Genomic DNA, 15531 nt, shown 5'->3' with positions numbered 1-15531 from the left:
TTCTGGAGCCCAAGAGAAAAGGAGGGCAAAGAGAAAATGTGCCTAGTAACTCACATTCGCGCACACACACATGCGCACAAACACACACACACACACACAAACATGCGCACAAACACACACACACACACACTCATGCGTGCAGACACAGCCCTGAAGCAGTGGGAGGAGAGAGCAGCAGTGACAAACAGCTTCGGTGCTACAAAGGTGGCAGGAAATCTATCAAACGGGACAATAAAATTGCAATTGAGTTTCTTTAGCTTTTTTATAGCAGATGCATGGATCTTGGTGGCTAGCACCCGATGCAGCTATCGGAGTCGCAGGCCCTGCACTGAGCGTGTGTAAGTTTCACACACACACACACCTTACAGTGTGTGAAACTCATTGTAACTGGAGCCAAGAAGAAACGGCATTAATCTTGTGCAATTATAGGGAAAAAAGGCAATCACAGCCTGTCGAGTACAAAGACAAATAAACAATTCCTGCACAACACCAAACTTCACACATTGCTTCGTTGCAAATTGAGACCCTTACACACTGCAGCTTTTTCAAAAAATGTAATTATTTGTACTTATATATATTATTTTGTAATCTTACTGTCCAACAGATAAAATTACAATGCAATGGAATTCTTTGAAGCTAAAATGTGTAACAAAAAGTGGGCAGTTCGGATTATCTCCATGTTAAAGTAATTGTATCAAATTACTATAGTCCTCGCCAAAAAAGTATTTAAATAGGGTCTGAAATTACCACCGCAAATGGTCCATTCTTCTTTGTTTTATGATACTCAAGTTCAGCGTCACATGGCCTGAACTGCACATTCATTCCGTGCCTGTAACATAAGGCAGAGTGTCTGACTGAAAACATTGAACTTTATTATGTGCAGATATTCGTAAATAGCAGAAACATTACTGCTTCCAGTTCCAAAAATGTAAACCTAGAATATTTAACAGGGTAAATTATATATATATATATTTATTTATATATATATATGGTTTCATTACAAAAACCAATATATTTCTCTATACTTTGAATGAAATTAAAGTACTCGTGTTAAACAAAGGGATAAAAGAATATCTTTTGAATATTTTATTGTAGTATTTAATGATAATAAAGTTAAGTATGCAGACCTCTGCTATCGTACATACGTGTTATATTTTCTCCATCATTGTTTCACTGTCCCACGATGTGCCCTCAACATTTCTACCTCACACACCAAATAAAGTTCTTCGCTGCCTTTGCGTTTCATTTTACTAAAACCATCATTTGTAAAAAATGTCTTTTCACAGCCGGTTAGTTCTGCAGTGTTCAGAGGTGTGGAGAGCACCCAGTATAACACACACAGCTCCTGCTAACTGTTGTCTTCCCATCCTCATGTCCCAGCAGTCTGTCTGTGCCCCCTACTGGACGCCCACGCTCACAGCAGCCACTCTGCAGCGGAGCGTCTCATATCACAAGTACTTCTTTAACTCAGCCTTCAATCTGCCAGGCTTAAAAACCCCCCAGACCACAATCTGACACCAACCTCAATTACTTCACTGCTTTGGAACAGAGTAGCGCAATATGATATCAACAGTGAATTTTCGTAAGGAGCATTTTGAATTCAGCTTTTGGAAATACAAAGTGCCAGAAGTTTATTTGTATCTGTGCAATGTGAAAGAGAGAGACTCTATAGATAAATAAAGAGTGGAAGGGCTGGTGGACTCATTCCCGAAGGTTTACGCTGCAACTAGCTTTTAAATTATAATCACTGTATGGCTTCCATGGCGTAATCTGATGGGCACTGAGAGGCAAGGTCCAATTACCATCCCATCCTACGCTGCAAGTTAGGCTCGGACGATAATGCTCTCTAATTTCTTATTTAATAAATTGCATTATGTCAGATTGAAACTAAACACATGGGTGACAGAGCTGATGGCTTTGACTGAATAGCGCTGTCCGTTTGGCAGGGATCAAACTGTGGAGGAGGGCTACGGTTACAGTAATGTGGTGAATGTTTAGGCTGACAAAACTGAAGCAAGATGACAGCGTGTGTGTGTGGTAAAATGAAGAGAAACAGAAATGGAAAGCAAAAGAGAAAATGAAATGAGGAGATGGAAGAAGATCCACAGGGAAAGATAAACAAAGCTCTCTGTGTGTGTGTGTGTGTGTGTGTGTGTGTGTGTGTGTGTGTGTGTGTGTGTGTGTGTGTGTGTGTGTGTGTGTGTGTGTGTGTGTGTGTGTGTGTGTGTGTGTGTGTGTGTGGTGTGTGTGTGTGTGTGTGTGTGTGTGTGTGTGTGTGTGTGTGTGTGTGTGTGTGTGTGTGTGTGTGTGTGTGTGTGTGTGTGTGTGTGTGTGTGTGTGTGTGTGTGTGTGTGTGTGTGTGTGTGTGTGTGTGTGTGTGTGTGTGTGTGTGTGTGTGTGTGTGTGTGTGTGTGTGTGTGTGTGTGTGTGTGTGTGTGTGTGTGTGTGTGTGTGTGTGTGTGTGTGTGTGTGTGTGTGTGTGTGTGTGTGTGTGTGTGTGTGTGTGTGTGTGTGTGTGTGTGTGTGGCTATAATGAGTGCCCTGACCTTGGAGTGTGTGATGGACAGGGTGTCCACCCAGACCCGCCAGCCGCCCCACTCGTATTTGATGGCGTGGTAGAGGAGGATACGGAAGATGGCGTACACCATCTCCGTGATTTTCTGCTCCTCGCTGTTCTGAGGGTGGATGTAGCACAGGGAGAGCATCCACTCCTGCCACACGGAGCACTGCAGCAGGCTCCTGGAACAGAACGATAGGCGCTGAATATGAATCCCACTGGCATTTAAACACTATGAACTTCTCCATCTTGTGAAGTGGTTGAATTCTTACCTTCGGTTTTCTCGGCTATTATTGAACAGTTTGATCATGTCTGACAGGAAGACCTTGCGCACCTCCATGCTCTCGGGGGACGGGGGTGAGGCCTTCAGCAGAGAAGCTATTACCTTCAGAATTTCTAGAAATATTAACAGAAATGTACACAAAGTTAGTGGAACAAAATATAAAAACTCTTGTTTGTCTGTGGTGTCCATTCAGATATTTCATACATTACATTAAGTTATTTTAAAAAGTAAAAGGTTTAGACTTAGAAACATCAAGGATTCTGTTTGGAAGTGGTATTTACTTTTGGCCACAGAAGGAGAACAAGCACGAATCAACCACTAAATCATACATTGGTCTCAACATGTGCAAATCATTGCGTCGCAAACTATCTGAACTCCCAGCTGTACACACCTGAAAATCTGTGCCTGTAGTAAAAAAGAAAACAGAACAGAGGAGAATAAAAAAAAGTCCGGGCCCCTTGATCTTTATCATACTGTAATGGGATTGGTATTGTTTCAAACCAGAGAGCCAGAGTCTCAGGGCCTTCTGGTAGGCTTGGGAGACTGACTGTTTAGATGAATTATCTAGACAATGTCAGTGTCCATTTACTTTGAGTAGTAGAGACGGCGGGGCTTGGATTTCACTTGTCTCTTCAGACCTTGGCGCTAACCGATGCCCCCTTGCCCCGGCAGACGGTTGTGTTGTTTCTACGCCTTAGTCACTCAAATTATGAGTCGCTGAACCTTTACCGCCAGAAAATTACCCCAGCATGTACCGGGAATGAGGATGGAGGGATGGCGTATTTCCCTTCTTTTTTTTCCCCCCCCCATTTGCTTTGGGTTCCTTTCCCTTGAGTTAATTTGAGGGAAACGGTACTTCCTCGGTTTGTTTGATTGGCTCTGACGTTACTAAAGACTGCAATCAGGGGGCCATTTTGGGAGTTTGTTGCAGATTAAATCAAGAGAATGCACGGCAAAGGAGAAACAGACCCACCGCTCTCACCAGAATGTGCTCACAGGAACAAACCCGTAGAAGGTTTCTGTGATATATCCCGCCTGTCTAGGATGGTTGGGTCGGAGAGTTTTTAACACAACAAAGGCTTATGATAATCAATGTGTGACTACAGCAGGACCTTGTAAGATTAAGGCTGGTTGGAAGTAAACCTTGGTTGTCATTATACCGACCGCTTGGATTCCAAACTGATTAAAGCTGTTTTTGCAAGTGTGTGCACAAAAGTAAAAAAAAAAAAAAGGAGAGGAGATGTTTTCTTTACTTCGCTGAAATTAATACTTAACATTTCAACATATGAAAAGATTTTGTGAGCTGGCGTGAAATTAAAGGTAAGTAACGGCCTGAAAATATGAGATGGGAACACTGATCAAAGCCTGGAGTCGCTGTTTCCGCTTATTATTTCACCGCATATGAAAAATGAGCAGGCACTCTCTACTGGTAATGATGCACTGGGAGGAAAATAAGAACTTGATTGTAAATGTATGTGAATACATAAATACTGTATGTCTGCATCTGCAAACTATTTTATTCTTTTTTTGTATCCAAGTAATACAATTGCAATTTTATATTATAATCAATCAAATATTTAAAATCATATATTAATGAGAAAATATCAACATGAAACCCTTAACTTCATGGTAAAATGTGTTTTTTTAATAAAGTTATAATAACACATTGAATTAAAACATTAACCCCATAAAGTGCACACAAACACTTTATGACTATGTTGTGATTTAAGCAAATTCATTAATAGAATAAACTCTAAATCCACTTTAATGTAACATTTCCCACACTGACACGCCATCATGATTAAATTACATGAATCATTCTCTATATGCAAATGAATCCTGACAAAACATGATACAGTCCTTCAATAAAACTAGCATATGTGTGTACATTTGTCACGTTAAGTGTTCGCACCGTCCTCATGCTAGGATTATGCATGATATCTGAGGTTCAGTTGGATGAAAATACCCTCTGGCTGCTAAATTTATGTCCTTCATTTGTTTGACTGTATATAGCGATCTCACGGTTCCATGGGGAATATCCTCAAGTGCAGTTTGGAGCAAAAAGGTATGTAGAGGGTGCGCTGCAGGGGATGATTTAGGAGAGTAGTGTGGCGCAGAGGAGGCACTTACGTGGGTTGAGAATCTTCACAGTGGAGTCGGGGTCCGGATGCTGTTTATGGATCACTTGAGTGCAGATCTGCTCAGTAAGAATCTACCGGGGGAGAGCGAGGGGATTCAAGTCATAAATATCCACATCGCTCTTAACAAAAACAGAGACACAAACCACACTATGGATACACAAAGCTATGTATATGTTTCACCCTCGCGTAGTATATGGCCGAATAATTGTCAAATCAGGTTTCTGCAGGAGGACAGCCATTCAATTTATTATTTTAAACTAACTCATTAAATTGTCAAGTTGAATAATAAAAATGAAACTATGAAAATTAGACTAAGACGAGGTGAGTGTAAAAGGCAACAAATTAAATATCAAGCATGCATTTCAACACACAGGTTTTTATTGTATGTCCTTGTTTTCTATAAAGATATTTTCAGCCACGTAAGCAGAGGCCTGCAGGGTGTACGTATGCAGAGGACTGACCTCAAACAGCACGTTGTAGGTTGTCATGGTGAACTTTCCGGAGTGGAGCATCAGGCGTTCAGTGAGCAGGGAGAAAAGGCCATGACTCATCATGACCTCGAGTTTCCTCCTGATCAGGAAATTAGGAGGTCAAAGGTCAGTCAGTAAACATAATTATTTGCTAAACCACTAAACCGGAACATAATATACAAATCTGAGTTGTTATAGTTGCACTGAAATACCACAACGATTCAAATGTATTTAAAATACTGATTCATAGTGAAAATGACCCAAAATACCATACATTTAAAAATCTGTAGAAGTATAAATCAGCGAAGCTCCAGTTGACATGGAGGAAATGAAAAAGAGAGTCCCTGCTGACTCAGTAAAAGCAGTTCTTCAAAGGAACCTCTTCATGGCTTTCATCTCTGATCATGCATCAACTCCAATTTTAGTATTGTAACTGAGCTAAAGAAAACTGTAGAAAGTTATATTGTCTCAGTCAATCTGGCATGTGGCTCTCAAGACTTAAAAAACACTCTTGTCAACACGGTGCTAGAGTTGTCTGTTACTTAAACGGCTGGTTATTAGTGAAAATTAATTGATGAACAGCTTGCAATATTAGCCCGAGAGTTATTATGCATCATCAGACAAAATAAAACGGGGCATTCGGAGAGATCTGGAGCACATGGTTATAGCAAGAGCTTTTAAAGGAGCAGCACCCGATAATTGACTGACCATTAGACAAAAAGACAGCTCCCAGTTGAGACATAAACCTTTTTTTTTTTTTTAATCCTCAAAATGACAATAATCTAGGGGTGGTTAAATGCATTAATATCCACTTTTTCATTTAATTTACTTCATACTTTGACAGCGAGTCCTGCAGCTCAATAGAGAATTCTCATAACCTGATCCTGACTTGGCTGTGGTATTTAAATGCAGCTGTATAATGAGAGCTTTCTGCCAACGTTAATATTTTACAATTGTTCAGTCACAAAAAGGAACAAAAACAAAGTGCAGAAAAATGTAATAAATAGATATGGAAATGAAAACATTCAGAGTGATTTCAGACATATGTTATTATTTTTCATAATAACATTTGTTCCCATACGAAGGGTGTACTTTTAAAAAAACAGACTGCACTACATAAACATTTACCCAACTACATTTCTATACCCGGGTAATATAGTGTCAATAATTGTACTTACTTTGGTGGCAAGTGTTTCAGAAAGTATCCCATTACTTTCAGGGTCTGCACTCTAATTCCTTCACTCTTTGAGGCCAGAAGCTTGTAAATCACACTGTGAAAAAGGAATTAAAGGAAAATGAATAAAATTCAAAAATAAAATGTGTTTTTATTTATTTAACAAAAAAATATATATATACATTATTAGATAAAACTATAGTGGCACAACACTGAAGCTATGCAATAAAAACAATTCTGTGCCCAACTTTTAAATATGTTTTAAAAGAGCAAAAACTACATTGCAAAACTGTGAAAACATTGGCAGTTTAAATAAACATAGATCATTACCGAATCCCGTTGCGCTGGTCGAAGGCCTGGACCATGGACCCCGGCTGCTCTGACATCACAGCCACCAGCAACTGCAGCACGTCCATGAGATTGTCATCCTGTGGGATAGAGAGGAAAGGACTTGAAGCTATTGTTGTGTTAACAGAGAGCAGTGGGGAACATACTGAAATATGACAAAGTTATACATGACAAAACAACACAACGGCATATACTTGTGTATCTTTGCGAATTATTGTTGTTGAATTTAATAGTAGCTGTAATGTGAGAAGGCAAGGTGATCAAAAACAGTACACATATATAATGACATTACAAGCATCTAAAGAATTACAATCTGTGTTCTATGAAATGAACGGCTGCTACATGTCAGTAGGCTTTTTAGGCAATGTTGTAATCACCCTTTGATTCTTACAAGGTTCACTGCCTCACTGACTGATCTGACTGATTCATTTGTTATGCATCACTCCACTCTAAACAATCCACTTCTGTCAGGACGTCTAACTGGCAGACTTGGAAAAATAACAAGGAACAGCGATTGTGCGTTTAGCAACAGGAAAAGTTAGCTATTGCTCTGCATATCAGACGGTGGGAGGACAAAGTGCAGCGCAGCAGGGTGAGGTTGCCACCTGGTGGTCAGCGCTGCAGTAACAACAGCCTACCTCATGCATGGTCAGGAGGTAGTTGAGGATACTCTGCAGCTCGTCTTCCTTCACTCCATGATCCTGGAATATAAAAAAAATTGCACAAATAATTTTACACAGAGATTATTGATATATCTGCAAAACTAATACACAACCATTCTAAAGATGACCAGAGTTTTCTCTGATAATAATAACTTTGGGGTAAATTCAATGTGGTTTTCTGTACAAGACAACAAAAAAATCCCAAGTAATGTGTATATGATAACCAAACGGGGAGGGACCTCAAATGATTATTTCACCTTAAGATAAGGAGCTGACTACAACAACATCAAGCAATATAGTTGGAGCAGTACAAAACAAAAATCCCAGGCAATATGTATTCTCCCATCATGATATCAATATCTCATTATAACACTGCACAGTTCAGCCGCAGTTAAGATGGTTCTTAATAGAGAGTAAATACAAATGTTTAGATATATTAACATTCATATTCATTCAATAAAACCGTTGTGCCAGTTTGTGAATAGGCATTTTTATTCTCACTGGTTTCAATAATGTTTAAATACGGAGAAGCATCCACGTAAATGGCAGCATATTCTTGAGCAATAGAAAGATGTAATGAGGGCTAAAAGCTTCAATTGCAAAGCTGACATTTGAGTTCATTACGGGATGAGCTAGTTAACAACTCTTGCTGTTGTATAAAGTGGCAACTAGTTCGCTCTTGATCATATTAATAATGCATGTTGCTGGAGACATTGACAGTCAGAACACAACTCCACTGTAATACGAGTGCACCAGCAACTACATTTATTATATAAATAAAACTAATGGGACCACGAGAAGAAATAATATTGACATTCATATGTGCCAGAGGCAATAAAAGCCTGTTTCCTATTTGGTGATGGGGGTATTGGGCCATGACATCATCAACGTACCTTCATTATGAGCTGCTTGACAAACAACAACAGAAAGGCTCGCAAAGAGAGGATCTCCTTCTGGTTTGGTCTCGGACCATCTGAAAAACAAAATGGCAAACAATGGCTGTTGAGAGGAGCTGACATATGAGCCAGATTCAGAAGGATAACGCAAGAAATGATAACGTGAACAATCTATTTGTTGAAGCAGAGATCTGCACTTGATGCTAAAATGTGAGCATTGGTGCAGCGTATATTTATGTGTGGGTCCATATTTCTGTGTACATACGAATGTTTACATGTAAATGTTGCTTTGACTGCACGATGCGAACATATACTTCAGATGACACATCAAGTTACATCAGGAGCATGCTCACATTTTATATACAATATATGTTTCAGTGCATCCTCACCCATGCCTTTGGGCACGACTCCACTGCGGTCCTGGGGGTTGATGACCCAGTAGTAGTATTTCAGTGTGTGCATGACCTGCAGTACCGTGCCCACCCTGCGGATGGTGTTGTAGATGGTCACTGTGCTGATGAACTCCGTTGCCAGGTAAGTGTAGAGTGTCAGTTGCACCTGTAAACAGATAAAGCACATATAAAAACACACTTACACACGAGCTTGATAGATTGAGCGGAATAATCCGGTTTTAGTGTGTCCCAGCTTCTGAGCCCCTGAGGGTCGGAGGCAAGCCTTTCTATTTACATAGCAGTGACTGAGTCACAGGTGGAGGGATAACCTTGAACTCTGAGCTGAACTCTGAAACACTATAAATAAAATGTAGGGCAGGATCAAAACAGAGTGAGAGAGGGTGATGACTAATGTACATAGCAACCGATATGTTACTAGGGCTATACTGAATACTGAGAACTGAAGCATAGATGTATTCATAAGGTTGAAATTCACCTCCTAAATCAACAGCAGCTTCTTTTTGCATGTCTATCTATTTGGATTCTAACTTATGTCTGCACTGTTGCAAATCAAGATTGGGCTACACTCATTTTATAAAACTATTTGCAGAAATACATTTCACTGGTTGCTGCTTATGATTGATCAAACTCATATGATAAACATTTCCAACAACTCCAGATATTATTAAGTCCTAAAGTCAATTTGTTTTGAAAATGATACATTTAATAATTAAAAAATGTCATAACGTGTCTTTATCCAACATAATATTCTACTTTAATGTATATGTGTTTACCGTTTCAAAAATAACATTTTCACGGCAGCCACAAAAACTGTTTGCTCTCCTGGTTAAACATTGAATCCGATGAACCACTTTACATTTATATTGACGTCATAAAATATTACAGACACAGCTGTATAAAAGATATAAATAGACATTCTGTATAGCTGTATTGTCTACATTTATTCAACCAAATACATAAGAATGGGCTGCGGTGTGTGTACGTGTGTTTCCGTTACCTTGGCAGGGGCATGGATCCAGATGGCGGGGTTGAACAGAATGTGGTCACACAGCTGCTTGAGCAGCAGGATGCCATTCTGCAAGTTGCTAAGGTATCTCGAAAAGGCCAGCGCAATGTCCAGGACGGGCCGCGTCACATGCACCTTGGAAGACTGGAGCACAGACGGGGGGGCAGAGAGTGCGACAATAGCAGGTGAGAAGATGAGAGGGTGATATGTCAGAGAGAGGAGTCAAAGACATGCAAAGGACACATGCAGAGAAAAATGAGGAAGATCTCCTCTTCTGCCTAACAAGCACCAAGCCAGCTGTGACCTCCAAATACAGCTGAGGGAAAACAAAGTCTGGCTCATATTAAGTGTTGGTGTCGGTGTGTGCCTGTGTAAGTGTGTTACAGTGTAAGTGTGGCGCTAAGGGAATCAGGCCTTATTACGCAGCTACTGGTACGGGAGGATGGCTCTCTCGTGTATTTCTTTTCCAGCTGAGACAATTTGTGTTTTTCTCACCTTCTCCAAAGTGTAGCCGATGACGAGAAAGCCTTTGCAGGCAAGGACTTGCTCTTGCATAGCCACTGAGTTCTTCAAGAGCTCCATCACAAAGGATAACAAAGTGCAGCTAAAAGGCAGAGATAGACAGAAGGACAAACAGAGACAAGGAGAGAAAGAGAGGGTGAGTTAGACAGTGACAATAATCTATGTAAACTGCTGACAAAGCCCTGACTATGAAGGGCATATCCTACATGAAATGTGATTGAATGAGGGTGTCGTGTCCCCATTGTGTTAGGAGGGCAGATTCCAGCATCAACTTGAGGGCAGCAGATTTAACAACGTTGCAAATTCATAAGCAAGATGGCCTCACAGCTTTCAGGCTGAGCGTTAAATCAAAAGTTGAAACAGCTTTTTAAAAAACTTTTTGCTAGTCTCATTTCGACAATATACGCAGGCATAAAGAATTGTTAGTAACAAACTGAAAAGCTCTTCACTCATAGTTAGTGTTTTTTTAGTGTTTTTCATACGTTTGGGCAAAAGTGAGGATAAGACTGGACAAAGGAGACGTGTATTACTCCATGAGTTGTGTAACAGATGTTTTAAAAAAGTGTTGCTGTTGTTAAACCTGGCCACCTTTTTCTTTATCTTACTAACCAGTTGTCCTTTTTAACTGTGGAGGAATTCAAGAAAATCTACATCTTAAACAAGATTTCACGGTAACACAGGGTGAGTAATTGAGATAGAGTTCATTATGAGGGTGAAGCATTCCTTCAATATTTATACTAAGTCTTTTATAACCATCACAGTGGCTTGAGGCAGCACAATTAAAACCTGATTAAGTGTAGGATAAACAAAATCATTCATTAAAGTGCTTGTGTGTGTGGGTGTGTTTACCAGACAGAGGTGTCCAGCTCATGGCTGGAGGGCTGGCAGTAATCCAGCTGTGCAAACAGAGGGAAGAGGACCTGCACGCCTCCGATAGAGTGAATGCCGCTCTGGACTGAGTGAGTCACCACGGCCTTCACGTCCTACCGAAACAAACACTCACGAGGCTGTTACATAGCCAACATTTGCATGTGGGTCACATGGAAATCAGTTATGTCCACGGAATAAGCTTCATGTGTTGACATATTTTAGTACTTGGATGTAGTTACATGGTATAATACAAAAAACACCATTTTGTTTTGTTGCGACTAACAGTCTGCTTTTTATCCTCACAGGAACAAAACTGTGATGAATAGTCATTTGAATCTTTTACTGCTGAAAAATGCTCTTAAAGTGCCAACAAAACAAATAAGCTTAATGTTTGAGAGGGTGAGTATAATCCAAGATTTCAATACTTTGGTTCTTTGACCTCTTCTCTAACTTGTGCAAAACATGTTGAAAACATAAGGATCAGGAAAACCTGGTTATATTTCCTTCATCTGATGTCTGTGTTTTACGTCACGACACAAACAGTGGCTTGGCAAAACATGTTCCTCTATAGAAATGGAGGTTTTGCACATGGCATAGCAAATCTGAAAATATAGGTCACATATTCATTCATATTTTACACGGTGTGTGTGTGTGTGTTTTCATGTGTGTTTGTGTGGTGAAGAAAGCATACGTTGTGTGTGGCAGCAAAAGCCTCCCTCACAAAGGAAACAAAGCATTTTCTTTGATGAGAGGGCATGAGAGAGAACTCAATTAGTGCTTGAGAAAAGGAAACCTTATTGTGTGTGTGTATGTGTATGTGTATGTGTGTGTGTGTGTAGTGTGTGTGTGTGTGTGTGTGTGTGTGTGTGTGTGTGTGTGTGTGTGTGTGTGTGTGTATGTGTGTGTGAGCCGCATAGGAAAAACTTCCACAAAAAGGTCAACACCTACTTCTAACAGGAAAAATGCACAGCGACACGTGTGTAGTTGCAAACTGAACCCGAGTCTTTGAGAAGGCTAATTCCACAGTTAGAGCAGCAGGAAGCCTTTCAGCAGCTGTAGCAGTCTGGCTAGCTGAACACATTTGCACCTCTGGCCTAATGAGGCAATTAAAATGAAAAGATGCCAACTGGGCCACTTTCATTATCGCAGAGGAGGAAAGAAAGAGTCAAAAGTGGTTCATATGGAACAGTGGGAGGGAAGAAGCAGGTGGAGAATGTGCTTTAATGTCAGCGTGGTTTATTTTGGTTACAGTTAACTCAGTAATAATCAACTATTGGAATACGTTTATATGCACGCAAAATGTCACATTAAAGGAATAATTACCTGCAGCATGAGCGCGTGGGGTGAGTGAACAAATATGGATGCGTTGTCCTTGGGGGAGGACTCAAGGCAGAGCTGGGCATCGGTGGCGCGAGGGTTGTAAGCGAAGGCGATACTGGAGGACAACTTGCCATCATACAGTAAGGTCTTATGATGCTCCGCAAACAGCAAGTCACTCTCAGCCTTGTACTTGAATGTGCCCTAAGAAGATGAGAGGGAGAGACATTCAATTGTAGAGAACACAACAGTTATACTATTCGCACTACTAGATTCACATTTTTCACAAGTGTCTAGATTACAAAATGTGTCTACACTAAGAACAATATTGACTCTGCTGCTAATATAAGGCAGCGTCAAAGTTATCTGCTCAAAACACACGAACAACTCCAATTTTGTTTACCATTCGGTTTAATTGAAATACCTTTTACCTTCACATTCATAGCACAACCATGAACTGCAACAATGTACGGAAAATTCCAACACAGCGATCAGGGTCACTGGAGATGCAGCACACCCGAGCATGCATGGATAATTATTTTCTACTCTGTCAACCTTATTTGTTTTGATTTGTATCTTTATTGTTTTTCAGCGGGTGTGTTGAGGTGGAGACCAGTGTGTGGTGTATTTTTCTTATATATACACACAGGCTCTAAAAGCTCTACATATAATAAGAAATATATATATATATATATATATATATATATATATACACACACACTTGTTTAAACTGCTATGCTTGTGCTTAAGGCTAAAACGGAGCGTCTAATGTCAAGTTTGTTATGACATCTCACTTTGTTGTTGATATAATCTAACTCTCAACCAACATCATGGTCTCGAAATCATTTATTGTGAGGTATCATCTGACAGCTAATCAACATCACTCACTGGGCAAAGCTTATCTAACCATGCTCATTTTCCCTTTTGGTTTAAGAATGATACATTTAAAGACATTTAAGATGTCAGCGTTACAGAAGTAAACTAAATTATTATAAAGCTTCATTTGCCTAAGTTGTTATACTCTGTTATGTCTCCATTATAAGTTCCCATCAGCAAAAACACCCGGAACATCACCAGGACGGAGCTGCCATCCATGGAGGACCTATACTCCCAGCGGCTCAGGAAGAAATCCCTCCGGATTATAAAAGACCCCCCATCACCCCAGCCACAAACTGTTCAGTCTGCTGCCGTCTGGCAGGCGTTACCGCAGCATCCGGACAAAGACCACCAGATTCAGAGACAGTTTCATCCCACAGGCAATAAGACTGTTAAACACCTGAACTGTTGTAACAACATCCATAACATTCATCTGCTACTTAGTAATTATTTATCTTATCTAATATATAATTCCAATAGCTTGCATATATACTCTTATTTCACTTTTTTTAAACTATTTTTCTTTTTGTATTTACTTTTTAATAATTTACTTACTTGCACTATACTATTTTTCTGTATTATTGTGTTGCACTGCTGGAGAAGCCTGTGACCTAAGATTTTCATCGACATAACTACACTGTAGCTATGTTTGTATGACAAATAAACAACCTTGACCTTGGTTTGCTATCCTGGCTCCAAAATGGTGGAATGAGCTCCCCATTGACATCAGGACGGCAGAAAGCTTACACATCTTCCGGCGCAGACTGAAAACTCTCTTTCGACTCCACTTCGAGCAATAAAATTACTATACTAACAAAGCACTTATATACTAACAAAGCACTCGTATACTAACAAAGCACTTATATACTAACAAAGCACTCATATACTAACAAAGCACTCATATACTAACAAAGCACTCATATACTAACAAAGCACTCATATACTAACAAAGCACTCATATACTAACAAAGCACTGTCTTATCTAAAGCCAGTTAAGTAGCACTTGAAATGTTTTAGCCTGATGATATGATTCTGTTTTCTTGAGTTTGTATCTTCTTGGTCGAACGCACTTATTGTAAGTCGCTTTGGATAAAAGTGTCAGCTAAATGCAATGTAATGTAATGATATAAGTATCTATCACACAGCCATCTCAGGGTTAATGCCCACCTGGTACCCCGGCCCCAGCTGATAGATGGCCAGGATCTGAGCAGCGCTGAGAGCCTCTCCAAACAGGTACACTGCCCCCATCTGTCCGCAGAACACACGGTTGACATCTGCCGTCTCTGACGATCCCAGGAAACACTTGTCAAATGTCTGTAGCAGGAAAGAGGTTGGAGGTAGGGTTTTAGGAAGAAAACAAATTGAAATATAAAATTTAAGACGAAGGTAAGGGAGTAAGAAATAAGGAATTGATACAGGAACAAAGGAATAAAAAGACCAAAAATAGCCTGAATGAACAGAGGGAAAAGGCGTATTCATGGCAACACAAGCTATAATTGGCAACACACAGACCCAAACTATAAACATACTGTGGATAACTTGATACCGTTTCATCTTCCTCTGGTCATGGTCAGTGAGGCAGAAGTGTTGAGAACGATGAGGCCACGTCTCAATCAAATTGCTAATTTGCTTTCGGGACATACTGTCACATCGAGAGGATTACACTGCGCTGTGGAGGCGTTTTCATTCCTGACAACATTTGATTTAAGAATCTCATAGCGCACTAAGCGCAGCATGACAGAAAGTAATCCTAGGGATTGTGACAGAGTTCATATGGTGATGTGTGAGAGGAGCAGGGTGTGTGCAATATATGTAGTCAATTTCCGCTGTGCTACCCATACTAATAGATGAAAATAATTGCCCCCAGACCCTTCAAAAGCAAAGAGTGAGATTAGATATCTGCGAGTGAGGTTTATTTTAAAGTTTTTGGTACACACTCCCGCAGCAATAACTGGTTCTAAAATTGATATTGACAGAAAACTGTTCCATGCGCCCA

The 15531-nt window shown here is 40.1% G+C and overlaps 1 protein-coding gene across 1 annotated transcript in view; it reads right to left on the bottom strand.

The window, feature by feature from the left end:
* Positions 1-15531, bottom strand: part of lrba (LPS-responsive vesicle trafficking, beach and anchor containing) — a 185724-nt gene that overhangs the window by 139372 nt on the left and 30821 nt on the right. The window contains 14 exon segments of the mRNA XM_034086063.2: positions 2547-2739; positions 2830-2953; positions 4971-5052; positions 5443-5551; positions 6630-6722; positions 6956-7053; positions 7612-7674; positions 8529-8608; positions 8921-9089; positions 9942-10094; positions 10446-10554; positions 11322-11455; positions 12666-12863; positions 14703-14849. Coding sequence (XP_033941954.1) covers positions 2547-2739; positions 2830-2953; positions 4971-5052; positions 5443-5551; positions 6630-6722; positions 6956-7053; positions 7612-7674; positions 8529-8608; positions 8921-9089; positions 9942-10094; positions 10446-10554; positions 11322-11455; positions 12666-12863; positions 14703-14849 — 1752 coding nt within the window.

Source organism: Pseudochaenichthys georgianus, chromosome 1, assembly GCF_902827115.2.
Source record: "Pseudochaenichthys georgianus chromosome 1, fPseGeo1.2, whole genome shotgun sequence".
Classification (NCBI taxonomy): domain Eukaryota; kingdom Metazoa; phylum Chordata; class Actinopteri; order Perciformes; family Channichthyidae; genus Pseudochaenichthys; species Pseudochaenichthys georgianus.
This window is presented reverse-complemented; position numbering and strand designations above follow the sequence as displayed.